The 24,698-nt window shown below is 48.6% G+C and overlaps 8 protein-coding genes across 8 annotated transcripts; 2 read left to right on the top strand and 6 right to left on the bottom strand.

Moving 5' to 3' along the window:
* Positions 1 to 135: 135 nt before the first annotated feature.
* On the bottom strand, positions 136 to 1,307 carry BO87DRAFT_296615 (chitin synthase export chaperone; the record flags this gene model as incomplete). The annotated part of the gene is made up of 3 exons (XM_025618993.1): positions 136 to 318; positions 387 to 958; positions 1,070 to 1,307. 3 exons carry the CDS (start codon positions 1,305 to 1,307, stop codon positions 136 to 138), a joined length of 993 nt encoding a protein of 330 aa, XP_025485272.1.
* A 3,576-nt stretch (positions 1,308 to 4,883) lies between these two features.
* On the top strand, positions 4,884 to 5,771 carry BO87DRAFT_371933 (uncharacterized protein). The gene has a single exon (XM_025622163.1). It carries the CDS (start codon positions 5,134 to 5,136, stop codon positions 5,299 to 5,301), a length of 168 nt encoding a protein of 55 aa, XP_025485273.1. The 5' UTR covers positions 4,884 to 5,133; the 3' UTR covers positions 5,302 to 5,771.
* Positions 5,772 to 6,066: 295 nt separating this feature from the next.
* Positions 6,067 to 6,673, top strand: BO87DRAFT_411745 (uncharacterized protein; the record flags this gene model as incomplete). The annotated part of the gene is made up of 2 exons (XM_025626461.1): positions 6,067 to 6,268; positions 6,345 to 6,673. Exons 1-2 carry the CDS (start codon positions 6,148 to 6,150, stop codon positions 6,671 to 6,673), a joined length of 450 nt encoding a protein of 149 aa, XP_025485274.1. The 5' UTR covers positions 6,067 to 6,147.
* Positions 6,674 to 11,857: 5,184 nt separating this feature from the next.
* On the bottom strand, positions 11,858 to 12,217 carry BO87DRAFT_371936 (uncharacterized protein). Its single transcript, XM_025622164.1, has one exon. The coding sequence runs from the start codon at positions 12,113 to 12,115 to the stop codon at positions 11,954 to 11,956; it is 162 nt and encodes a 53-aa protein (XP_025485275.1). The 5' UTR covers positions 12,116 to 12,217; the 3' UTR covers positions 11,858 to 11,953.
* Positions 12,218 to 12,931: 714 nt separating this feature from the next.
* Positions 12,932 to 14,066, bottom strand: BO87DRAFT_411746 (endo alpha-1,4 polygalactosaminidase; the record flags this gene model as incomplete). Its single annotated transcript, XM_025626462.1, has 3 exons — positions 12,932 to 13,764; positions 13,912 to 13,961; positions 14,056 to 14,066. The coding sequence occupies 3 exons, from the start codon at positions 14,064 to 14,066 to the stop codon at positions 12,932 to 12,934; spliced, it is 894 nt and encodes a 297-aa protein (XP_025485276.1).
* Positions 14,067 to 15,097: 1,031 nt separating this feature from the next.
* On the bottom strand, positions 15,098 to 16,334 carry BO87DRAFT_6588 (uncharacterized protein). The gene is made up of 2 exons (XM_025629455.1): positions 16,004 to 16,334; positions 15,098 to 15,917 (listed from the first exon to the last, which is right to left on the bottom strand). The coding sequence occupies exons 1-2, from the start codon at positions 16,128 to 16,130 to the stop codon at positions 15,223 to 15,225; spliced, it is 822 nt and encodes a 273-aa protein (XP_025485277.1). The 5' UTR covers positions 16,131 to 16,334; the 3' UTR covers positions 15,098 to 15,222.
* A 1,863-nt stretch (positions 16,335 to 18,197) lies between these two features.
* On the bottom strand, positions 18,198 to 19,594 carry BO87DRAFT_6599 (GNAT family N-acetyltransferase). Its single transcript, XM_025629456.1, has 4 exons — positions 19,428 to 19,594; positions 19,226 to 19,364; positions 18,492 to 19,031; positions 18,198 to 18,408 (listed from the first exon to the last, which is right to left on the bottom strand). The coding sequence occupies exons 2-4, from the start codon at positions 19,337 to 19,339 to the stop codon at positions 18,364 to 18,366; spliced, it is 699 nt and encodes a 232-aa protein (XP_025485278.1). The 5' UTR covers positions 19,340 to 19,364; positions 19,428 to 19,594; the 3' UTR covers positions 18,198 to 18,363.
* Positions 19,595 to 20,139: 545 nt separating this feature from the next.
* On the bottom strand, positions 20,140 to 22,740 carry BO87DRAFT_296181 (arrestin C-terminal domain-containing protein; the record flags this gene model as incomplete). Its single annotated transcript, XM_025618979.1, has 3 exons — positions 20,140 to 20,805; positions 20,857 to 21,923; positions 21,987 to 22,740. 3 exons carry the CDS (start codon positions 22,738 to 22,740, stop codon positions 20,140 to 20,142), a joined length of 2,487 nt encoding a protein of 828 aa, XP_025485279.1.
* Between the last annotated feature and the right edge of the window lie 1,958 nt (positions 22,741 to 24,698).

Raw genomic sequence — 24,698 nt, forward strand, 5'->3', positions numbered from 1 at the left:
GTGAGACTGCAGCGATTAGAGTTACACTAGGAAACAACGACAGGCAGTCGTTCGGCGACGGGCGGACGGAAGATGCAGTTTTGGCGTGAGGGTGGGCCGCTGAAGGAAGGAATAAGTGAAGTCTTAGGCTAGGTGTTAATGGCCGTGATAGGTCGACATGCGCTGATGATACATGCTCCCGGCATACTCCGAGTTTGCATCAGCGTAGTATCCTGTCTGACGGCGATCTTCATCCGGAAGGAGTTCCTTGACCTCCCAGGTGTTGGGCTTAATTCCGACGGAAAACTCGAGATCTTCTTTCGTAATGTAGTCCCAGAACTAGACAGGGGTACGTGTCAGAGATATTGCAGGGTTCAGTGTTCTGGAAGAAGTTTCGAAATACATACCTTGTACACCATCATGACAGCCAAGAGGTTGCAGAACGTGGCGAAGAAAAGACCGTCCATGTAATGTTGCACGCTATCGCAGATGGTGTCACTAAATGCGTAGAGGAGCACCTGACCACAGATGAAGACCACGAGACCAAACGCGATGTGGCCGAGAGGCCAGCGGTCCTCGAGGGTGTTCATTACCAGTAACAACGACATTACCAGATACACGGCGATGCAAATAGCGTTCAGGACATACAGAACGACAAACATGCCGACGGTGTTGGTGGGACCCAGGCCTCCCCACGACTTGAAGGTCGCGAGAGAGACTAGGAAGGAGATGACAAACATCGCCGCGGAAGAAAGCCGAAGAAGCCAGACAGAGAGAAACGTTCCGTCTTCGTAGAGCTGGAAACCAACAAATCCGTTGATGAGCAGGGATGTGCATAGTGCCGATGCCAGTCCATTCTGCACCGCCGTAAAGTAAGGAAATGGGCCACTCCCAGGTGGAACGACCCCTGCGTCAAGGATCAGGGAACATAGGGTTAGAGCCATGTAAATGTAAAAAAACGTAATAATTTCCTTGCGACCTGTGATAGCATGATGTTGGTCAATGATGTTCAGCTTTCAGGGACCACTCGACTCCAGTCAAAACGAGAAAGCCTAGTAGCCCGACACAAAGACAAAGTGAAGAAGCATACCGACAGCAGTGAACTTGGATCGAATGTGCAGGATCATAATCACGGTCATCCCCAGCGCGATGATGTGGAGGAAGCAGGAAGCCCCTTCGAAGATGATTGTATTGGCCAGCTCAATGTTCCGCGCATAACAATTTGGTATGATGCCCGTGGAGCCCGATATTGAAGATGGTGGACCCACTAGGGAGCATAGCGGCAAAGGGGCCTTCTCGCATATCGAATCGAAATCGCCAAAGCCCATCTTGAATAGCAGAGCTAGCTCAACAGATGGAAAAGACAGTTGTGTGATGTCCGATTGTTTGGGTCGACAGATAACCTGCACGAGATGGGCGGATCCAACCGGTCTCCACAACGACGGGCGGGTTTCCAGATGAGCCAAAGAGCACGACCCCTCCTTTGACCGGAGGGCGATCACTAGGAATGACGTGGCTGTTGCAGCGACGGCAGAACAAGATCTGAGGATGAGCAGCACCGGTAGTATATCGCCGAGGAGCCTATCGAAAGCGATAGGACCACGATGCGATTGGGTCGACGAGGAGGGGGGCAGATGGTGGGAAAAGATCGCTGGGTGCTGAACTGCCAGGATGAGGCAGGATCACGGGGTTGCACTAGTGCCTGATCGGGAATCCGACTGGGGGGACAGAGAGCCGTTATCGGATTGGGACTAGCGCATCTGGGGAGATGCGGTTTTACTTGATGTAGAACGCCGCGCTAACTGCAATGGGAAGGTTGTTGATAGTACTATCTCTTTAGTCCGGGATTGGAGTATCTATGCCTATGCGGACTAACGATTCCATAGTTAGTACTTAGTTACTACTTAGGCTGCGTTGGCCAGTCGTACATAGCTAGGAGGTTCACTACAAATTTAGGTACGGAGAGTCCTTAGTGCCTGCACTAAAGTACTCTGGGATTTCGGCGGTTGCCCGTTTCCTTTATGGCCTCCGTTCGTACTTCTGTAACTGGTATAGAGTACAGCAAGTCAAACGATCGACGATGCGGTGAGTGGGTTGTATTGGATAGTAGTAGTACTCAAGTAGGAAGTAGCTCCCTGTTAGATGCATAAGTCAGTAGCAGTAGTTTGCCTGTAGGTACATGGTAGTCATGTAGTAACATGTGGCTCACTCTCAATGATTTGACCCGTTGATGATCTTATTTAGGTCCTTCTGTGAAAATCTCGGGAAGATCGCATCGCAGGGACTTCAGATTCTCCCTTATTTTCCAAAAAGCCGAATTATGGGTTAAAAGGGTGCCAGGCAACAATCCCGGCACCTTCCGCGGTATTGATTAACAAGGGTGTGAGAGGAAATGAGGAAGAGCAGGGATTATAGGTGGATGATTTAGCGAGTAGAAATTGGATGAGGATTAGATACTACTTTAGGTACCCGTAGTAATAATTGTTTTAAAAAAGAGTGAATAAATTAGGGAATAAAAGAAAAAGAAAAAGTAAAAGAAAAAGGACAGACTTGTGGCATAGTACCCCGCCTAACCTCCGAGTCCAACTCGGGAAATGCCGAGCTTGGACCTCTAGCCGGAATGGCTGTCAACGATGCGCCGTGGTTCTGACTCGCAAACCACCAGGGAACTCCTTTTAGCCCCGCACACCATCCTATCTCGGGCTTGGATCAAGCTCACCAACTTCCTTAGGTGCTCAACTACTGTGGCCCCTTCGGCCTTCGCGATGTCTCACTAATACTATAGTTCTTTCTCAGACGCTGCTCTACACACACTACCTTCATATGGGTCTTGTTTGTTACTATGAGTTAATCTATCCATGCTCCATCCCGTCTTCTCTTCCCCCCTCCCCTCCCCCCCGGCAAGCAAGCAAGCAAACCATCTTGCCATGTCCCGGTTCAAGTGAGGCACTCACATCGAATCACATTGCCGACAGGAAGGTCAATTCTTTCGCCACTTGTACCCTGGTCTAGTGAGTGAAATCTGATTGCTTGCCCCAAAACACTTGCTAACGCTTCCCTGAAAAGATAGTAGATCTGAATAGAAAGAAATAATGAGATGAGGGGAGAAAAAAGAAAAGGAAAAAAAAAAAAAAAAAAAACAAGAATAACACAGAAGGCTACGATGGTTAAAAAAAAAAAAAAAAAAAAAAAAAAAAAAAAAAGGGAAAAAAAGTAGGGGGAAAATACCTCACACCCTTTTGCCGATAACAGTCTCCCGCTAACCGCCCTACTAGGTTCATACCCCGTTGGCAATGGGCCGAGACTCTCTGCATATGGGACCATTTGAGTGGGCACTTGGTACCTACTTGTGTGCCTACGGAGAACACCCGATCCTTCCTCAATAGTCTTGTTGATTCTTACCTGCTAGCAAAGGGTAGGGAAGCACCCACGCCAATAACTGAGGTGAAAAGGATCCCACTATGTTCTTGGCACCGTTGCTCCCCGATCTCCCGGAAGCTTACGCATACGATACCAACAATTAACGGCAACCCGACGTGCGTTCGGTGCAATGGCCATTCTGATTACCCATCGAGCAAGGGTAGAAAAAAAAATCTCAAGTGAAAGCTTACTCTGGCTGGGCCGAAAAGCAGCACTATGGTGGTTGCGATTCCTTTGTATGGATGGTATCCTGGCCTCCTCTCCAAATGCAATCAGCCTTGGCTGGTTGATGTTGGACTTCCTGTAAGCTGGCGCGTGGTATCTCTGACTGAGTGCATCCCTTGTCAGGCTTCCTGCTATGTTGCTAGGTCTGCACTGCCGCCACATGTAGCCGAGTCTAGTCGGACAGCTGGTCTGAGTTACAGTGATGGTGGTGGCACCATGCTGTCAAATTACCTTGTGGATAAAGTTATTAATTGTATGGAGCTGACAAGGGGACAAACAGTTGCAGGTTGATCGATGTAAAAGTGAAAGGGATTAAAAGACGTCAGTCAATACAAAGCAGCCGGACGGGCCAGGCACCATGATATTTGCATTGTCCAATGATGATCCATCATTCTGACGAACTAACTTACGATTTTCCCCATACCCGATATTGGCTAATGCATCTATCTGGCTATCCCGAGATGACTAGAGTCTATCTCTGTTAGCCAATTGGAGCAACTCCCTGGAACAGGACTTCTTGAACCACGGGCTTAATTTTTTTTTGCAGACCGAACAGTTTCACAGCCTCTTCGTGTTTGCCGGGCCCTATTTCTGACTGAGGCCCAAGCAAAGAATTATGTTTTTTTTCTAAAGTCTCACCAGTGCCTATGCATGAAGATCCTAGTTAGCGCCACGTGCAAGTGAAGCATCAACGGCTGCGAGGGACCGTGTCGATCTCCCATTGACCCGATCAATCCGCGGCAGATGGGGCTTTGCATCGCAGTGGAACGGTATCCGCCGGTGCTCCTTCAAAGTTTGTAGTTGCGACATCATTGTTGTCCTTAAAGGAGATTGATGCGCTTCCAATGTATTTGGACCCGCATCGGGACAGGGACTTGCGGTACTCAAGGTTTGCTCCGGACGGCTTCAACGGCCCTGAGGTTCGTGGAGCTGGTCTATAATTAAAGATTGAAATTGATTAGAAAAGAAAAAAACAAAGAAAGAAAAATAGATGAGAACCTAAATTGACTTTGTTGGGCACACCTTTGACAATTTTTATTTTTATTTTTTTTTTTATCTTTTCCTATTTTCTTATTGGGGAGAGGAGAAAAAAATAATTTATTCTGAAAATAAAATGCATTTGGCTCTTTTTTTATTATTTTTTTTTCCCCTTCCCCCTGTTTAACCTTGCTGCAACGGGGCTTGTGATGGGCCTTAAATTCCTATCCCTGGTGCTTGCATGACAGACAGACACTACTGCCCACCATGAAGTGGGATATATTATTCCAAGTCCAGGTCAGTTCACAAAGGTCGACAACAAATTCCTGAGAAACTGTCAAGCACGAGCCTTGTCAATGCTCCAGATAAATTCTAAATCCTTCCACTGCTTCATATCCCCGTCCAGTCCGAAACTCTCCTCTGGCCTCCCCGCATACAGCAAAACGCCTCTATCTGATCGAAGCTCAATCGACTGTATCCAGCATCATTGCACTGCGTTTCCTGACCCGTTGAAATCGAAACCCGAGGAACATGTGCAACTACTTCAAGAACTACTACATCTACAGTTCCTGTCGTGAACCGTCGCAACATTTCATCCGGACATCTGTCGATGGAGCCAAAGACGCCAAATGTTCAGACAGTCCGCATGACAGGTTCATTGTGGTGGTTGGAAAATGCTTGCTCTGTAGTCGACATTGAATGGCATCAATCTTGGATCAATCGCGAGCGGCAACGACATTGCGACCTTCCCGTTTTGGCCTGGAGCGACGGTCCTCTTCCCAATCGAAGCAGGCGCATCTTGGCTTCATTACCTCCGGGGACTATATCGGAGCCTACCTGACGCTACACCCTTCATTACGACGCTTTTATTGTCTCTCATATTAACTCTGGCTTATCATGACTTCTAAACGATGCCGTCTTGTGGTGTTGATGTTGTATTCACTTCTCCTGTGCACATATTGTTGATTCTGTACTTTCACTTCTTGCTTGTCTTACTCATTACTGATATCAAGGGCCCCAAAAGGCCAAGCCCGGGTTATGATCTGCGGATTTGGGTACCGTTGTATGCATGGCGCTTGGAGGAGTCCAAAAGACTGGCCGGTTTATTAGATTGCTTTTTCTTCTCGATACTTCACTTTATGTTTTCTTCTTTCCAGCCCACCCTTTGATTACTTACCGTGTTGTTTGATTCCAACAATGAAGCTTGTTCATTTCTTTTTGCTACAAATGAAAGAGCAAGGCGGCGTACCCATCTGTCGTGGCCGTCGGGATTTCACAGAAGGGAATACGACGCCGACCTAGAACTCGCACAGAAACCACAGAGAGCATCACATGTTCTGCACATGTGCTTCTCGCTCGGAAATTTTTGAAAGAACGGATGAAACCATTTGCTCCGGATACAGAAACCACGGACGAGTAAGAGTAGCGGAAGAGTCGTCGAGACGCTACACAAGACCCGCCATGACCTGTGCGGGTTCAGACTATCCTGCTCGCAAGGTGTCCGCACTGGGGCGCTAGAGACAGCTAGCTAGTTATCAAGTCACCATGGACTCTGACGCAGAGGCCTGCAACGCAGCCCGTTGCCTGCCAAGAAGGTATCGTCCTGCACCTACTGGGGGACAGATGGCGTCTGTGCTCCTCCGCCTCGACAGCGACCGGCCGAAAGGTGAGCTCCAGTGGCCCTCTAGCCGGGCGGGTGGTTTTTAGCACCCCAGGCTATTACCTTTCCTCCACCTCCGCAGGCTTGCGAGGGGGGTTGCACCGGTTTCAAGGTTCTCACCCGGATTCTGTGACGTTTGCAGCTCACGCTCGCCAATCCGAGCTATGCGAAACCGGTTGGAATGTATTTCTCGACTGGCTGCTTCAACATCCTATCAAACAAGCAGCAGTCGATCGTTTTAGAAAACATGAACCTCGCTGGCAACATGAGGGGAGGGCGGACAGAGAAACAATGACGACAAACTCCACGCTAGTCGTTACATCCCATCTCCAGACCAATGTGGTCCTCGAGCGGCCTGCATCCGTGACAGACCGTGGTTACACATCTGCCGGCACGCACGACTGGCGCTAATCAGATTATTGCATGAGATGGTGGAGATGCCAGATTGCTAAAGAAAAACCAACATTGTCTCGGGTGGAGATGGTGGGAATTTTTGGGCCGCAGCCATTGATAATCCCGCAGTCCCAACAACTATCGTGGTCGGCTACCGCAATTTGTCATGAGCTGGTGATAATAATCTGTGTCTCGACGAATCACTGGTCGCCGAGCAGTGCTAAAGGAACCCTTTTCCTTGCCTCAGCCCACCTATAAGGGCTAGTGCCCATGGATTCCTTACCAACACAGAACTTACTCTCGGGCCGATGATGCATTTGCTGCAGGGCATGCAGGCGGTCGCAGGCCACTATTCCTGCCTTGCTCCGTATACGGAGTAGTACGGTCGGTTCGATGTTTCCAGATAGTCATGCTACAACGACGAGACAGGAGAGGGACCAGCGACTCGGACGGAGACTGCGGAGCAACAACCAAACACCCATAGGGCCTCAACCAAACCAGGGACTCGAGTCAGCGGGTGTTCCTCCTTGTCTCTACGGAGGGGAGTTGATTAGTACCTTGCATGTACCCCAGCGAGGAACAACAAGGTGGGAGGGTCAGGACGGATCAAAACGGATGCACAATTTCGTGCTACTACTAACCACGATTCGGCGTGGACGCCTCGACGACTAGCCAAGTGGCAGCATAGTACTTTCAGACGTTGTGACAAGATCGAACAAACAGTTTGTGAAGGGTTGTCGATCACATCGCTTCCATCCCTGCTGCTTAATGACCTAAACTACTATTATTTCAGGTTGACTGGGATCATCCTTCTAACAATTTTCTGAACGTAGGATTTGTTTTCTTTTCTTTTTTCTTTTCCATTTTTTAGACTCTTTTAGTTCTTAGAATCTCGCAGTTTCATTGTAACTTTTCCTTTATCTTTTTACATATTTATTTCTCTGTTTAATTTTTTTCCCTCGCTCTCCACTTTCACTTCCTTTCCGCACTTTTATTTCTCATTACAATTTTTAATTCTATCATGATTTCCGAATATCTTTTTTTTTTCCCATTCCCCTCCCGACCCCTCCCTTCCCCCTTGTTCTGTGTCTCCCTCCCCCCATTTTCCGTTTCCCTTCTTTGTTCCACCCCCGTCCGTAGAATGCTTTATTCTCTCTATCATAGGACGCAAAACAGGGAGTCCGGCATAACTCCGTAGTCCGTCCACCACTCACATCACCAAGATGGAGGAGTCTCGAGACGAGTGCGGAGGATACCCAGTCAGCTGTATTGCCTAATTCCCAACAGGCTTTCGGTGTCAGGATGACCCTCGAGCTTCCGATTTTCTCTCCGCGCCTGTTCCGAACCTATCGATTATCTTCCGAAGAAATTATGGGCTGGACCGCGGCTTGATTACCGGAACGAGTAGGAGGCCTATCAGGGCCACCATGGCCTGACTTTCCCAGACCGGAGAAGATTCAGAGTAGGGCAAGCATCGGGGATAGAGGCAAGCAAGTAGCGCCGGTAGTTCACCCATGCAAGTATGACCTCATACAGCACTGGGTCCTAGCTAATTGATTGTGTGCTTCAAGATGGACGGAAGATCCTGGGAGTAAGGCGGGCTGGAAGTCTGTTATTATAGTGGGGAGCCGGTAATATTATTTTAACTTCTGAGCCGTGCCACGGTACTTTAATAATGTTAACGGGACTTGCCCTGCCCATCCAGCCGTCTATCAGAAAGTATCTACCCGATGTGGATGCTACTACCTCTCGGCAAAAGAATCTCCCTTTGAAGGACGCGTCGCTGGTGCAGTTCTCCAATCATCCTTGATCCATCGGCAAGAAATTATCCGACGGCAATTGAGGGTGCGGGGAGTGTACATGCGTTCTTGAGTCTGTCCGTCATCTTTGCCCTTAGTCGATTAGGTTGCCGGACAGGCTTGGCCCAGTCGGCACGGCGCTCCCATCGTGTCTGGCTGAAACGCACCGCGAGGGAATATAATGGGGAGGGACTGAGAGAAGAAGGTGGTAGAAAGCAAAGAAGTTTTGACGAGAAATAACAATCTAAGAGTTGTAGCATGGCAATAATATTACGTCCATTATTACCAAATAAATAGCCAAGACATTCGAGGGGAATTAAACGGCTCCTGGGGAAAGTACCGATCAAAGTACCTTCAACTGCCCAACAAGCCTGGTGGTTCGCTTGGGTGATTACATTTTATACGGCCACACATTTACCCAATTGATAGTGCTGCGGTGATTGCTGGATAATTTCACCGTCTTCTTCTCGCTGTCATTTCCCCTTCGTCATGTCAGTAGAAGGCGCGCAACGATGGCTGGCCAGAAGACCTTGCCGGGCCCGGCTGATAGACCGTGGCCCTAGATCTTAAGCCACGTAAGGCGCATAAGAACACTAAAAATACATCGAAATAATACTGGTAATTATGATAACATTATGAGCTGCATCCCGTTAGTTCAGCTATCACCTGTCTCGTCAGCCTTTCTTCCAGTTACATCATTTTCATGGCACACACCGAGGCGAGACCCTTTTCCTCAATACCCGAGCTTCACTTTCAACTCCCATCAGGTAGTAGTCGTCACTCCAGTCCTCAACCAAAAGGAACAGCTCTTGTTGGTCAAGGCCACTCTAAAAAAACAGTACTGTCCGAGCTGATGGAAGGGGCGTGAATCCACCAGCCATAGCAATCCACCCCACTTCATAGGTGAGTCCTGGAACTGACTGCCTCCTGCCATCTCATCTCACCTTGGTAAGCGGAAGCACTTGACCTCCCGTCCAATCCCCTATGAGCGACGACTGCTATCGAAGGATGCAACCAAGCAGATCGAATGCCTATCCTCCCGTCCTAGGCTTCAACATCCAGCCACTCCGGGCCATCTGCAATTCGCAGCCACGGATCACATTCCATTCTGTACCAAGGCTCCGGGGCACGGGCAGTCCGGGCCGAATCCGAGCCAGAAATCATGTCATCTCATGCATCGCCTCGATCTATCCGACCGATTCCAGTCTTGGCTCTTTAATCAAGCACGCTTGGCAACGGCTATCAGGCCTACGGACTCCTCCGGGGCTCTCTGCTAAATGCCTCGGTCAACTACACTCGGTCCTCTGCAGGTGGGCTTTGGCTTCTTCTCAGCTATCACCCGTGGAGCCAGCAGGGTGTGTCGTTGACCATTACTGGCCCATTTTCGGTCGGTACTCGACAGGTATTAGACTACCTGAGCTAGGCGGGAAGCTGTTCTTCTGCTAACGTTCTAGTAGTTCCGTTAGTCTAGCACTGCACTGTCCAATTCCCTGTCTGCCTGCTTATCTCAGCACTAACAATTTAATTATCAGGCCAGGGGTCGGACCGGCTGCTCCTGCTGGATTCTTCTCCATCTGTTGCCCCCATTTGGACCCCTGATCTATCGACGAATCACCGAGCTGTCTCGGAGTTGGGTGCTGGTTGACTGGCCGGGATTTCGTCATGGCTGCTATTTAGCACATATTGGGATTGTGTAGGTAAATTAGGGTGCTTTATGCTGAGCTTGATTCGCCGGTGACTATCTCCGGCTCCTAGCCTCGTGCCTGTCACATTGGTCTTACTCGGTGATATCTCTGACACTAATGGGCAGTCGATAATGCACTTAATGTCGGCTTTATGCCGTCGTGTAGTATACCCCCACTGGGATTCCGGACTCCATTGCTTTATCTCATGACCGATAGGGAAGACCTTCCATCTACCCGGGACACCGAAGGTACTAACCAGTAAGTAACTTCGGAGACACTTGGCATGCATACAGATGTTGACTACAGCAAACACATGATAGGCATATACACTTCTTGTTTGTGGGCAAGACTGCGTCTATGACGTGCGTGGAAGCTTCCATGCTTGCCTGGTTGTGATCCCTCGTAATGAGACGATTGCTTAGAGCTTGTCGATGCGCCACAACGGCCATGCCAGGTATCATGTGGACATTATTGGGCCGTGCCTGTCTACGGCTGACTGCCGAGTGCGTAACCGAAGTCAAGCTTCCTGGCGTGACAAATGGTGAATAGTGGCTTAACGGCAAATAGATCTTTCAGGGGGATCTGCGACCGTTGGTGTCAATCAGCCGGCTATAGTAGCTGTTGGGACAGTAATCTCTCCGTCGCTAGTCTGACTAGACGCGATATATCGTTTTTGGTCTAGCGGTTAGTGCGCCGACAGTAGCAGTCAAGGCAAGGGTAGGATGGTTAGGCTGACCGTGGTGGGTATACACTCATCCGGACCAGCGGTGGTTTCTACTGTAGATCTATAGTAGCTGGAACACGATAGGATGACAAGAATCCCTTGACTTTCTCGGGCTTGTACTTGTATGTTGTTCGTTATAGTGGATTTAGCGATGTGTATATCAGTCTGAAATATGAACTTTGATTAATCCAGCGCTAAGTGTTACATGGTCCAGCCTAAAGACATGTTGCCGGCCTTCTTTCATTCTAAATACCACAGATGCAGAGTATATACTGACTGGGTTGCTAAGAGGTGGCTTGACCTATTTGTTGTCGAAGAGCACGACATCGTGCCTGAAGACCTGGCATCACCTGATCGAGGATTATTAACTACTTCACAGCTACTCCTCTTCTTCTCTTCTTTCGCATGCAACCTGTTCGGTCCAGTAACCGGCCTTCCAACAACAGTATCATCTCTTCTATCAACAATATCACAGTCAGAAAGCATCTCAGCTGTGTACTGTCGATTGCTCCAAGCTATCGTGCTTCGCGTCTTTCATGATCTATGGCTATCCTGAAAGGTTGGTGATTCAGTGCCAGCAGATAGCCTGGGAGCGCTCTTATGAGATTGCTGTCTATTACATCAGCTCTCCTTATCAAGTCTACAAGGTGTTGGTAGCGTTGGGAAAGAGGATGAAGCTAAGATTCTAACTAGCTAGGCCACTGTCATTTGAGAATCCCACCATTGTAAGTGTGTAAGGACGTCTTTGAGGATGATCAATACAATGCATCTCGTTGTTGATCAGCTCACCTCGCATAATAATACCTACTGCGAATACAGCTAATGCAGATCTTGTTCACAGGTCTATTCCACACGAGACACCCGCAGATCTGCGACGTCTTTCAATACAATTCGTCCATAATTCTGTCATGCGTCTAATGCGCTTAGACCCGGATTGTGTTCGAGAAGTACTTTCTCTGCTGCTCATGCAACCAGTCTCATGCTATCTCCCATATCAGTCGAAGAGCGGGGGAGCTGCATCTGCCAGCATGGAACAATGCACGTCTGAGCATCAGACTTGGCAAGTTAGGCCCGAGCCCCTTTCTAGTCGCTAGTAGTACGCTACGCAGCGATAGCATTGAAGCAGGGCTACTATCACCCTAAGTTTAGCACGTCTGTTCGCATCTGCAGCAATACGCACTATGAGGGCCAGTTTAGCATAGACTAGACTAGCCGCGGTAGCCAGGTCATTTGGGACAGCTAGCTCCAACATGACACCTCCATGCGCGCATGCACGGTCTCTTGCTGCTATGACCCTAGCCACATCATGCTCTGCAAGCCTCGAGTGCAGGGCAAGAAGTAGGGCGAGTGACTAGCCGTTACATCGGAAAGCTGTTGATTCGACGCACTACTATCAATACTTTGGTGGCGGTGATTACTTTTACTGGAATATAGCTCTCCGTAGGCTGCCACTTTCTGAGTCCCGCTTACTACTCAGCAGATGTTCTGGACTTATCTAGTTTGCGCCGGCATACTAAGCTGCAGGGCCGTGCGCGAGATAAGAGCTCATACCATTGCCAACGGTGGCGTTAGATAATAACGGCTACCAATTTCAGGGACACGTGAAAGTCTTAGTTATTATAAACTAATTTATGACAGTAGCAGAACCATGTGATTCCCGTTAAGCAATATACAGTGTTCGGACATCGCCTATAGCGTGAATTGCTGAGCCAATTGCACCACAGGATGCCAGGCTACAAGCTAGTCAGTCTGCAGGGCACTATGCTGCTGATTAGTGACAGCAGATACGAGTTGTCCTATTGCCGGTACTGAAAGTTACTACAACTGAGCTACGGTGTCTCTCCAAGTGAGCGCAATAAGCGGCCTACTTTTACAAGAGAACAGAATGACATGTTACCAAATGACGAACAGCAGAACGTCAACTATGCAAATCTCGGCTCGAAACAATCAGATTCTTTGTGGCAATCTACTAAACAATTCAGGTCTAGAAGACAAATACACAGCATAAATACAAACCAGCTCAGCTAGTGTAGAAAGCAATCCAATACATTCGAAGATGCAAACAGTATCAGTTACACCGTTGAACCCAACGATCCAGGATCATGTTCTTCAAAACCGTTGAAAATAGTCCCGAATTGGAGAATTCACAGTATCGTCTCTTCTCCTCCCCATCGACATCTTCATCGTCATTCCTGTCACTACCTTTGGGGTATTCAATATGGAAGATAGGCTTTCCAGCCCTTGCAAAAGAGGCATACAGATTACACTCGTGTTTATCTGCACACTCTTCATTGACGCTCCACTGCATGTTTGCAAGAACCTGAGGAATGATATCTCCCGCGTTCTTCAACCCCATAGCCAGACCCCGGCTATGCGTCTCTCCAGCCAACCAATTGATATAGTTGATGGAATCCTGTTTCGTCAGACCGAAACCGTTGTCGTTGCCATCTCCATCAACATTATCCGGATCAACACCATCACAGCCTATCTGCTGTGCTCGGTCCAACCGGGCTGCCATAATGCGGCGCACTTGAGGATGGCGAACATCCAACCATCTTTCCGAAGGCCAGTCGCGAAGGGGATTGCCCAGCGCTTCTTTTGGAAACGAGGCACTGTCTTTCTTGTGTGGCTCGTAGCTGCCAGCGGAAAAGTAGCAGATAATTTTGTGGTTCTGCTTATGGAGGGAGTCAATGGTTCTGGGCTCGCTGCTCCACATGTCGATGTCATAGATTTCAGTGGCAGGAGCGGGACGAAGTACGCTGGTAGAGAGCACAATGTCCCATGAAGCACCGACTCTGGGCTGCCAAATGTTGCCCGTGGTTGAGCGGGGGATGGTAAGACCTTGGGCCACTAGGGCGAGAAAGAGGATGAGTATGAGCATGCTGACTTCGGAAGCGAGCTCTTAAGGAAAAGGAGTATCAGTGATCAGATTCAACGATAGAGACAGGAAAGTCACAACTGTGCATGAGGAAGAAGAGGAAGAAAGAGAAGGGAAATTCGAAGCACCAGCACGCATTTATAAAGCTGGACATGGTCGTATTCACGCACCAGACGGCACGATGCTATAGAATGCATCCCCACATGGCGCCACGTGCATGCTGTCATGGTGAAAGAACAGAAGCTTCACGAACATGGATTAGACTATCACTGTTACAGCCATTATGGTCCTGAATCTCCCGTCTGAGGACATACCAGTCAATCATGTCGGATATTGCCGGGTCTAGGGGAGTGACTTGAAGCTACATGCCGCCTGTGAGAGCTACCTATGCTGTAGGGGTAGCCAGGGCTTGGTAGGTCGAGTTTTCACCCGTTTTCTTTGTCAAGACGGAGTAGACAAGATGAGATGCAGCTTGGCAGGGTGTTTATCACATTACTGTTATTCGATACTACTACTCAAGACTACCTCTTATAGCCAATCATCTCACAAACTAACATAAAGTTTATAGGAATAATTGGCAATACTATATGAAAGATAACATACATGGATGATCTAACACACCAAGTAACTAAAATCTCCCTGTGTAACATCACAACAAATAACCACCCCATCTCAAATCCCCATTGGCACAGCACCAATTTATCCCCCCGTCCTATTCAGCCGTTAGGAAATTCGTACCACGAGCCTAGAAGTCAAATCTATCATATTGTCGTTGATCTGCATAGCCGCTGCTGCTAATAATGTTGCACTGTTCCAAACCAGCACAAGACATAGCATAGTGAGTCGTTATTGATTATGCTTATTTTTGATTAAGGTAGTGAGCATTAATCCCTTGCTCTACTCTCCTGGATCTTTGGGATTATCAGGGGATTATTGGTGAATCTCGTGTTTGCTTCGGATGTGACTGTTATTTAATACTGAATGATGTTTCAAATCTGAGTATCTTCACTGTTAGTATGTCTCATAAATAGCAGGTCTCTTATTAAATATTCAGTCACAGACCTTGCTTGTGAATTCATTTCGGGGGTGCTGACCATTATATTAAGAATGAGTGCATTACCATATACTTAGTATATATTAGCGCTCCGATATTCCGCTACGTAGGACTATTGAATGACGATGGATAGACTGGCCCTGTCTAGTCACTCTGTATCCCCCGAACATAATGTTCACTAGTGACCTATTACACCACTCAGAACCACATCTATCAATGACTTGTACTTTTTATCTATAGAACATATTCAACATATACCCACTGATCACTACCACCACCCAATCCCACAAAAAACAAACAAACAAAACCATAAACAACTCATCATCATTATCATTACCAACATACCCATACATAAACAGTGACCTATATACATACCCAAAATCACATGCCAATCCCAATCCCATACTACAGTACACATGGTATAATCTCATCGATAAACATTAATCCTAAACTTCTGCAACTCCCTCGGCGACGGCAACACAATCACATCAGGACTATCCGGCGGCACTGCATATTCCTCCGGCGGACATAACCTATCTGATTTATTCCCACAACCAGCACCGCTACCATTGCCTATAGGCGATCTCGGACTTCCCACCCTCAGCCGACTATAATACGGGTGATTATGATTATGATGAAGGTGATGGTGGTGGTGGTGAATCTGGACCTTTAGCGTCGATCGCGCTTCTCTATCTTTCATCTCGGATGTTGATGTTGATGATCTCAGTATCTCCGTATCGGACATTGTTCTCAGCGGTGTAGGTTTCGGTTTCGTCGTCGCAATAGCAGTGGTAGTGGTAGTATTATGCGAATGCGATGTATCGACATGCAGATTAAGTTCCTTGCGCAGCGAGGGGGGTATATGCGCTTGTTGTGGGGGTGGAGTATCTGCATTTCCCTTTGATCCTGTCTCTGGTAATGTGTGTGGGTGTTGGTGTGGATGTGTGTATGCAGGCGGCGGCTGAGATTCCTCGTCCGAAGGGGAAATATCTATTGATAATGATTGTCTTTGTATGTTTGGGATCGGGTTGCGGGAGAAGAGCGTTCGGAGAGTAATGACGGGTCCGTGCTGGATTCGGAGGACGATCAGGGTGGTGAGGATTATGGTGAAGAGGATTGCTCCTGTTATTATTATTAGTATTTGTTAGGGTTGTTGTTAGGGTGTGCTGGTGGTAATGGATGGGGTGATTGATGGTGGATGGACGTACCTAGTATGCCGAACGCTAGACCTACTTTCGCCTGCACGGTGAGGTCTGATGTTGTTATTGTTGTTGAGTCGCTGCGCGAGTTGTATTTGTGGATGTGGTGGAGGACATGACTCGTAGATTGGGACATTTGTTTGGTTGATTAGATAGTAGTTATTGATTATTATTGTTGGATTGGATTATTGAGGTATAATGATAGATGTAATGGCATCACAGACCAGCTGCGCACAGAATCAAACCAATGTAACAAAACGAAGGGAAAGAAACGAAAGAAAAGAAAGGAAGAAGAAAAAGGTAGTTGATATATCACCCCCCTCCCTACCCTAAAATACCAACAAAAGGGTAGCTTGCACCTCTAGACTAAAATCTTGGATGAAAAAAAAAAAAAAAAAAAAAAAGCAGGGGAAAAAAAAAGATACTTTTTCTCCTGAAACCAGGATGAAAAAAAGGCGTTGGTAGTAGTACACTACTTCTCCGTAGTATGTTCGGCATTTTCAACCCGGCTTTATTATTATTCAACCCTAACTAGTAACTAGTTAACTAGTCTAACTAACGGGCAATCAAGACGAGACAGCGGCTTGGAAACGAACTTGTCTACGTTGAACGTTGAACCAACCCCCTAATAGAGGGGAGAGGGGGAATTGGTCTAGGCGGTTCCATAGAAACTTTACTACAGTAGTTTAGTAGTAAGTTAAGGTAGTTTACTTTGTTCCCTTCTGGATGATCGACTCGGGCTAGTCGGTAGTTTGTGAAACGGCGGATCATTGGAATGACTCGGATAACCCACTATTCAGTATCCAGTATCCAGTTATTATCTATGTGTCTGTCTGTGCTTCAGTATAACAATTAACAAGTAGTAAGTAAGTAAATAAGGATATTACGATTAACAGAATATAAATAGACATACACTCTATAAGTACTGTATAAATAATATAATATCTACATCAAACAAAGGACCCTCCTTGGCAACGGATTCATTCTCATTCTTCATCCGTCCCATGCAAAGTGGATCCCCCGTGGATCCAATTCCTTTCCCCGGGTCTTGGCCGAGAAGGGGAAAGAAAGAAACTGAAATAAGGGGCTTTAACTTTTTCTGCAGAAACCCGAATACGGACTGGACTGTAGGTAGACTCGTGATCAGTCAATACTAAGTTAGTACTATCCATGCTCTGATCTTAATGGTCTGTTGGTGGGGTCCACTCAATAACGGGGATCCATTTTTACTTGTGTATAGTCTGCTGAAAATCTAGCCACATACTACGTAGTTACTTGCTCTTTTGTCTTTTAACGCAAAGCTAGCTGGCTAGCTAGTTAGCTGAAAATGTTTGTTTGATCCGAGGCTCAGGCGTAAGTAGATTAGTTCTTACATGTGTTCGTGTGTTGAGTGTGTTCATGTTCGTCTCATACTGCCGCACCACCCATATGCTCAAACAAACCTGCTACAATGTAGGAGCTAGCTAGCTGTGCCATGGTTACGCGTGGCTTTCTTTCTTCCATACCGCTGCCACATGGTGTCCGTCAATTTGACTTACATTCACATACTAAATAGAATCAATACTCCCACTCCGGCCTCCTCGGACTCGGAAACTGCATATTAGGATTCAAATGATTATCAAACAACGGCAACGGATCCCGACCATGCAGATTATGCATATTCCTCAAGATCTTCGCGACAGGCTCATCCAGCACCTGTTTCCGGAAGATATTAGTAGGCTGTCGTTTCGATAAACGGAGCACATAGACGGGGAGTAATGTCTTGCAGTCATGGGCAGTGTCATAGTCATATTCGGTGTTGTTGAGGTCGAGGATAAAGTAGGAGTGCTTCCCGCGGCAGATTTTGGCGGCGATGAAGAGGGTTTGGTTGTTTGGGTGCAGTTGTTGTAGGGATTTGGAGGTCTCGGTGATGAAGGGGTAGATAGATGAGAGGTAGTCGGTGGGGTTGAGGATGCTGTTGGGGATGTCACCGAGGATGCGGATTGTGCTGGTTCTTGTGTTTGTGTTTGTGTTGGAGGTGAGTTGTGGGGGGAGGGTGGAAGGGATTATGGTGCTGATTTGGTGGAGGATGTGGGTGCGGGTTTCGTGGGTTTGAATTGTTCATAGTTATTGATAGGGGAGGAGGGTTGGATGTCTACTGGGCTTCTATCTGAGATGTTTGGACTTGGATGTAGGAAGCATCTGGATGTTTTAAAGGGATGTTGTATCGGCAGGAGTAATGAATGTCCGTGCTTTCAATTAACTGACCAATGGTATATCGAATCATTGAATAGCCTGATGTGACTGACCACTTCCATTCCCAATTGTCCCCCAAACAAACCTGCTACAATAAACACATCCATCCAGTTCTAGAATCAAACGCACGCCCCTCACAATTCCGACTTGGTCTTTGGCTCACGAACCATACAATAGAGCTGTCTCAAATTAGTCGACCTGTTTCACCACCACGCCCCTACTCCTCCACAGAACATGTACATAGTGGAGAAAGCAAACTCACCATACAAACATCCCCCCCATCCCTACACTCCATCTCCCTCCTCATCTCAAACCCCATCTTCTCATAAATCTGCACATTCGGCACATTCCTCGAACTCTCCAAATAACACTTGACTCCCTCTTGATCCGCCCGATCCGTCACCGCCTCAAAGAGCTTCCTCCCCACCCCCAGACCCTGACATTCCGGATGCACCGCCACAATATTGCAGAAATAGTATCCCTTGGGATCATCCCAGATCTGGCTCTGCGCTTCATGCTGCCGCTCCTTCCAGATCCAGTAGCGGTTCGTGCGGAGTCCGCCCCGTCCGAAATGCCATACGTTGTTGAGCGTCTGGCGGAAGCTGAGAAGCCAGTTTTGTGTCCAGCTGTACCATGTCTCTGGTGTGTGAGCGGGGGTAGGTGGGAGCCAGCAGGAGACGCCCACTATCTTCTTTCCTCCTGGGGATGATTTTGATGTGTCTGTCGCGACTTGGAAGATGGCATTGTTGATCCCCCAGCGGCATCGCACCGCTAGGGAATCGTGATTGCGCTGCTTGTTGAACTATTTCATTTAGAATGATGATGAAGGTTCCCATACTGGTCGGTTTGGGGAGATTACCCAATCCGACCGCGGTGATGGGAAGGTTGGAGAATTGGTTAGCTTGGTGCCTTTATCTTGATCATCGTGATCATCATCTACATGCTCAGAGTCTAATACCCCGTTCGGGTATGTTTATCTGTGACTGACGGACTTACATTCTCAGCATCAAATACCCACTTGAAATACGGATCTTCCGCGAACGCCGTTTGAATGATCTCAATGGCGGCGGGGATGTCTGCCTCGGTGAGGTCTGTTACTTCGATAGGCATTTTGCTTTTTGTTTTTCCTCTGATCCTTAGGTTCCCTGTTCACATCTTAGATACTTATATACTAGTAGTTGTTGGTGGTAGTACTTACCTGCAGCTCAAACCTCTCAATGGTAACGACCAAGTGAAATTTCTCGAAGATTGAAATTCTAGTTGAAAGCGGTGTAGACTTAAACGTGAGTGATATGATACTATGAGAAGATATGACCTGTTCTAGTCTTCGTGCAAGGAGAAAAAAGGAATAGCACGAGGTGGTGGTACAATCAATAAATGCAGGTGATGATGGCGTCAATCAGATTTAAATACTTTGGACTAAAGTGGATAAGCGCCGAAAGAGGCAGCTCTATGCGGGCGGTGCGCCACCACGGGCGGATTCTCACTTCCTATCTATAACTACTTATCTATTTACTGTTCACTGCTTTGAGCTTTCACCGCTGCTTCATTAGGTTCATGCCTTCAGTACTATTATATGGTTACGGTTTATTGAACTATACCAGGCAAGGGGATACCACTATTTAGTACGTATAACTCAATCCATGCATCTGCTGTATCGGCTACAGCTGGTATCTAAACATAATATAAACAATATGTATATAGTATGAGGAACGAGGAGATCGCTCAAACAATGCCACAAATACATTCCCGGTTCCTCAGGCGCCATTTCCAATCAAGTCCAAATAAATCAGACAGGGAGCCAGCCTACGTTGCTCCGAAAGGATCAAACGCCGGTTGTATCACAAACTCCCTCCGTCCTCTAAAACAAACGTACAATCATCATAAGCGTCGTAAATGCGGCTCGTCGGTTAGACGGCCGACTCCTCCAGACGTACCCACTCCCGTGGGACGTCCATGCTGCGGTTCACGCGCCCCCCTGGCGTGAGAGGCACATCAACTCGTCCGCGGCCCCGATCATCGTCGGCATGTTCCTCGTAAAAGGATAGCCGTGAGAAGTAGTCCTGCAGCACCGATTCCCGGTCGTTGTCCCCAACGATGGAGTTATACTCCGGGGGAGGTGTCACGAGTGGTGGTGGTGGCGGGATATCTTCAAAGGCGGGCGGTGCAAATGATGGCGCTCGCAGAAGATGCATCGGCCGGGGCGCAGGGTGTCGATCGGTTGGCTCATCCGCCAAATGGGCCTGGGGAGGTCGAGCCAGCCCGCCGGAACCATTAGTGAAGCTTCTCGCAACTGCGCCGCCGAGGGGCACCTCGTCCCGATCAGAAGACAACGACTGCCGGCTGGAGCCGTTTCGAGAACCGTTCCTGTTGACCGGCGGCGCCCCCGGACAGCCACATTCATACTCCTGAGCCTGCGGCGGCGGCTCCGAGTCGGGCGAAGTGTATGCGGGTAGGTAGATATTCGCTTGCGTAGCTTTGCAAGAAAGCAAGTGGAAAGGAGAGTCGATCGAGATCTCAAAGTGTCTTCGCTTGCCCGAATCTCGTTCGTCAACCTTGGACAGCCGCAATACAATCTTACTAAAGTTAGTATCGAGCGAATCATCCCGGTGTGGTGTAGGACATACCTTGATCCAATGGTTGATCTGAATGTTCTCATACGTGGTGTCAAAGTGCAGTCGCTGGGACTCATCCCGGTTGCGCATCTCCTGACAACTGGGAAGCTGGACATTGAACTCCATCTCAGTCGGGCCAACCCCCGCGTCGCTGGAGAGATTACCAAGGAGGTTGGTCCGGTTCCGATCGACAATCTCCTCGCCCCTCGCAGCAGCCGCGCGACGGTCCCAGTCGATGCCGCCACCGGCCGTCACTCGCATTGAGCTTCCCGGATAGGTACTGGTACTGGCCGAGTCCGCCCGCTTCTCAAAAAGCAGCACCTTCTTCGCTGGTTGAAACCGATGGACGCTCTTGTCTGCAGTCCAGTGCTGAATGTTTTCGGTCACATACACCTTGATCCGGTGGCACTCAACCTTCGCCAACGGCGTCAACTTGAACGCGATGGGAACCTGCGATCCAAGAGGGAATGACTTCCCCGAGATGACAATGTCATAATGCAGCTGGTCTTCCCAGTTTCGCGAAATGGCAATCGGCTCGACCTGCTCCAACGAGCCCTCTGCTGGCGTGCGGATGACCGGCACTTCCAACGTACCGAGCAGATTGGGGCGAAACGCACCCGCCCGTTCCACAATCGCTTCAAGATCGTAGCGAACAGACCCCAGATCGGTCTTGATCGTCTCAGGGAGAGATCCATCGATGGGAAACTCGAAGCTATACAGATAATCACCGACGGGAAACAACCGGTAGTTGCGCTGAGTGTGAACCGGGGGCGGCGGGGCGTCATTCTTGCTCAAACTGCGCGAATGGTTGGATTGCAAGGACAGTCGCTTCAGATCCTTGGTTGTCAGTTGGCCGTTCTGGCCCAACGAGGTCGCCGAGCCGGTCTTGGAGAGCAACTCCCGGGTGCTGGTGGTCGGCCCATCCTTGCCCGTCACCGACGTCACCGGTTTGGCGTGCTGGTAGAAGTGCGCGCCGTAGTCATTCTGCATCAGCGCAGTATCTCCATGGTTAAAGTACATGACGCCATGTGTGACGAGGTCTTTCTTGTCGTGAAAGTGGACTTTCTTGGGCGGAATCCCTACATGAGACAAAGAGTTAGTGGTGACGCCACCTGGGGTAAGAACAATGGGATGTAACATACCATCTGGCCAATCGGTCTGGGCATGTCCGCGGAAACAAATGGAGATCTTCTTGACTTTGACACTCTTGGTAATCTTGAGATGCAGCTGCCCGCGCAAGATGGCGGACTTTTTGGTGCTGGGATCGTTCTGATCATAACCTTGAAGAAACAGAACGGGTTCGGTGAGCGCAACACCAACCGTTATGCCACTGCCGGTCGCCACGATCTTCTCATTGCGCAAAGTGGGAAACGGCACCGATGGATCCGCCGCCGGGATTGCCGGTTGAGCCGAAATCGGGGAAGGCTGGGACGCCGACACGGTCGACGAAGAGTGGGAGCGCAGCCTGCCCGTCCTCAAACCTGTGCTGGCAAGCATTTGTGCATCATCGGGGGACAAAAGAATCTCAGACACGGGGCGAGGGCGATGTGTTTCGGGCATTGAGGGAGTGGGAGTAGGTGGCGTCAGCGTAGTAGTCGGGTGGATAGGGGTCCCCAGGCGGAGGAATCGCTTTGCGTTTTCCCGCGGACCCGCCAGTTTGCTAAGTATGGACGCGCGCCGGCGATGTCCTGGCCGTGGAACTTGTTCGACCGCAACAGTGTCGCCAACTACACTGGAAGTTTCTAGAGACCGACGATTATCGGAGCGAAACCTCAAGAGACTGTGGAAGATGGGTACAGAATCGGGGGTGCCACAAGAAAGGTGGGAGACCGTACTAGTTGTAGTGGTCACGGAACCGGATAAATCCTGTTCTAGATGGGAGATGTGAGTCGTCATCGTGTAAAGCACCAATCGAAGAGCATTATTTGCCAGACGCAATGAAGACCCTAAGGTAAAACAGAAAAAAAAAGGAGGAAAGACAAAAAGATGACTGCGGGATGTCCGGATAGGCTGATTTTCAACCACGGGTAAGACGGATATAGAGAGGCGCAGGTGAGGCACCCAAGATGGATGTAGTATGCTGGTTGCTGAAGTATAGAGGGGAGAGATTACACCAATATTGCGAGGGATGTCACCAAGGGAGACGCAAGGTAGAAGAAGTAGAGTAACAAAGGAAGATAGGAAAAAGGAGAAGAGAGAGAAGAAAAAAGAGAAAGGGAAAAAAGGAATGCAGCAGGGTCAAAGGGTAAAAGGAAAGGAAAAGGAAAAATACAAAAAAATAAAGCAGCAAAGAAGCAAGCACGTTTTGGGGATGAATCGACGACTTACCGAAATGGAGTCAAGAGAGCAGAAGACTGGGCGTGGAGAAGTATATTCAGAATTCAGGTTGAATCTTACGCACAGTCCCAGCTGCAGCGAGTCGTGCGACCAGTGGAATTTTCCTTGGGACGGAGTCACAGTTCTGTCCTTAATTCCGTAGTGTTTTTTTTTTCCTTTTCCCTTAGATCGATTATTTTTTATTTTAATCAATTTTTGTTGTAATTTTTTTTTTTTCTTTGCTTTGCCTCTTTTCGGATTGGGATGTTTTCTGAATTTGGGAGATGATCGACGGCGCAAGGAGCAGCACGTCCACCGCGGCGCAGCAAAAGGTAGAGTCCCTAGTAATTCAAGCGTTCAACGCGAAGGAAGGGATCACCGTTTTCAGTAGCGTCAAGCAGGCCAGATTGGTCGATGATGCGGGGGGAAAGCCAAAACACCGGCGACCCAAATGGGGATGGATTGTGTCTGGGGGGAGGACCAGGTAGGGCGAGTTAGGAGTAAGTAAGTATCGAAGAGTCAATCATCGACTGGGGGGAAAGGTCATGCGAAAGGGCAGCATTGACATCAGTGACAACACAGACACGGACAAGAATGAGGCGGTGCGGATATAGTTCCTTGGGCACAAGATACTTAAATGCAAAGACAAGGCGGGGGGAAAGGAAGGGAAACCGACTACTACTTGAACCAGGGCTTGGAGGAAGAACAAGAAGAGAGAGAGAGAGAGAGAGAGCGAGACGATGACGCGGATGGAGGGGGAAAGTCGGTAGGTTCAGTCATATCCGGTGATCCGCAAGTTGCCTTCGACAAGTCTCCAATGAAGGCCATTCTCCTCGCTGAACCACTTGAGGAGTTGGGACCAAACTGTCCTTGAATCTTTTTCCACCCGCGGTCAGACTTTCCGCACGAACATGGGCGCCATGGAAGGGGACCACCAACGTTGGTAAACTACTCGAGCTATTCCAACTCTGATTATCTACAATGGAAGGTCTGGCCTCAACCCTTTTTGTCAGTCCGTCGGACCCGATGTTGATTTTACGATGTTGTGGACCGAATCCTAGCAAATTGTTTGCTACTAGAGATTTCTCAAGCTCAATCAATATTCAGCATAGCCTCAACTGATGGTGTGGTTATGTCTCTCTACTCTCTCTCTAGCCCTCTCGCCCCCATCTTTTCCATGTGATAGATGACGGGGCAGTGGTGCGGTTCGTGTCCTCAGGTACGAGGGAAAAGAACACCCTAGACTGAAGATATCTTCGAACGGTACTTTGTCCCTTTACTAGCTGAATCGTTAGCGTCAAAAGAGGGGGCCCAGGCCTCGGCCATGACTTGAGGGGAGTGACGTCTGATCTGCTGGGCCCGGGGGCCGAATTTCACGCACTCTGAGGCTTTAGAGGCGGGTATTCCGGCACAGCCTGGAGAGAGAGAGGGAGAGAGAGAGACCAAAGCAAGTTCGCTCGGTCATAAGATTATGTTTATCCTTTTCGCTCAGGATCATCATCAGGAGGATGATAGCCAGTTGTCCCCTTGACTTCATA

Source organism: Aspergillus neoniger (assembly GCF_003184625.1).
Source record: "Aspergillus neoniger CBS 115656 unplaced genomic scaffold BO87scaffold_1, whole genome shotgun sequence".
NCBI lineage: Eukaryota > Fungi > Ascomycota > Eurotiomycetes > Eurotiales > Aspergillaceae > Aspergillus > Aspergillus neoniger.

What these genes read in the sequence shown, in the direction of transcription:
- BO87DRAFT_371936 (XM_025622164.1), bottom strand. Translation starts at nt 12,115, where the DNA reads ATGTTGGAGCTAGCTGTCCCAAATGACCTGGCTACCGCGGCTAGTCTA.
- BO87DRAFT_371933 (XM_025622163.1), top strand. Translation starts at nt 5,134, where the DNA reads ATGTGCAACTACTTCAAGAACTACTACATCTACAGTTCCTGTCGTGAA.
- BO87DRAFT_6599 (XM_025629456.1), bottom strand. Translation starts at nt 19,339, where the DNA reads ATGCCTATCGAAGTAACAGACCTCACCGAGGCAGACATCCCCGCCGCC. An exon ending in GGGTATTTGATGCTGAGAAT is followed by an intron (nt 19,032 to 19,225) that starts GTAAGTCCGTCA and finishes TAAATGAAATAG; the next exon opens with TTCAACAAGCAGCGCAATCA. An exon ending in ATGGGGGGGATGTTTGTATG is followed by an intron (nt 18,409 to 18,491) that starts GTGAGTTTGCTT and finishes AATTTGAGACAG; the next exon opens with CTCTATTGTATGGTTCGTGA.
- BO87DRAFT_6588 (XM_025629455.1), bottom strand. Translation starts at nt 16,130, where the DNA reads ATGTCCCAATCTACGAGTCATGTCCTCCACCACATCCACAAATACAAC. An exon ending in TCTAGCGTTCGGCATACTAG is followed by an intron (nt 15,918 to 16,003) that starts GTACGTCCATCC and finishes TAATAATAACAG; the next exon opens with GAGCAATCCTCTTCACCATA.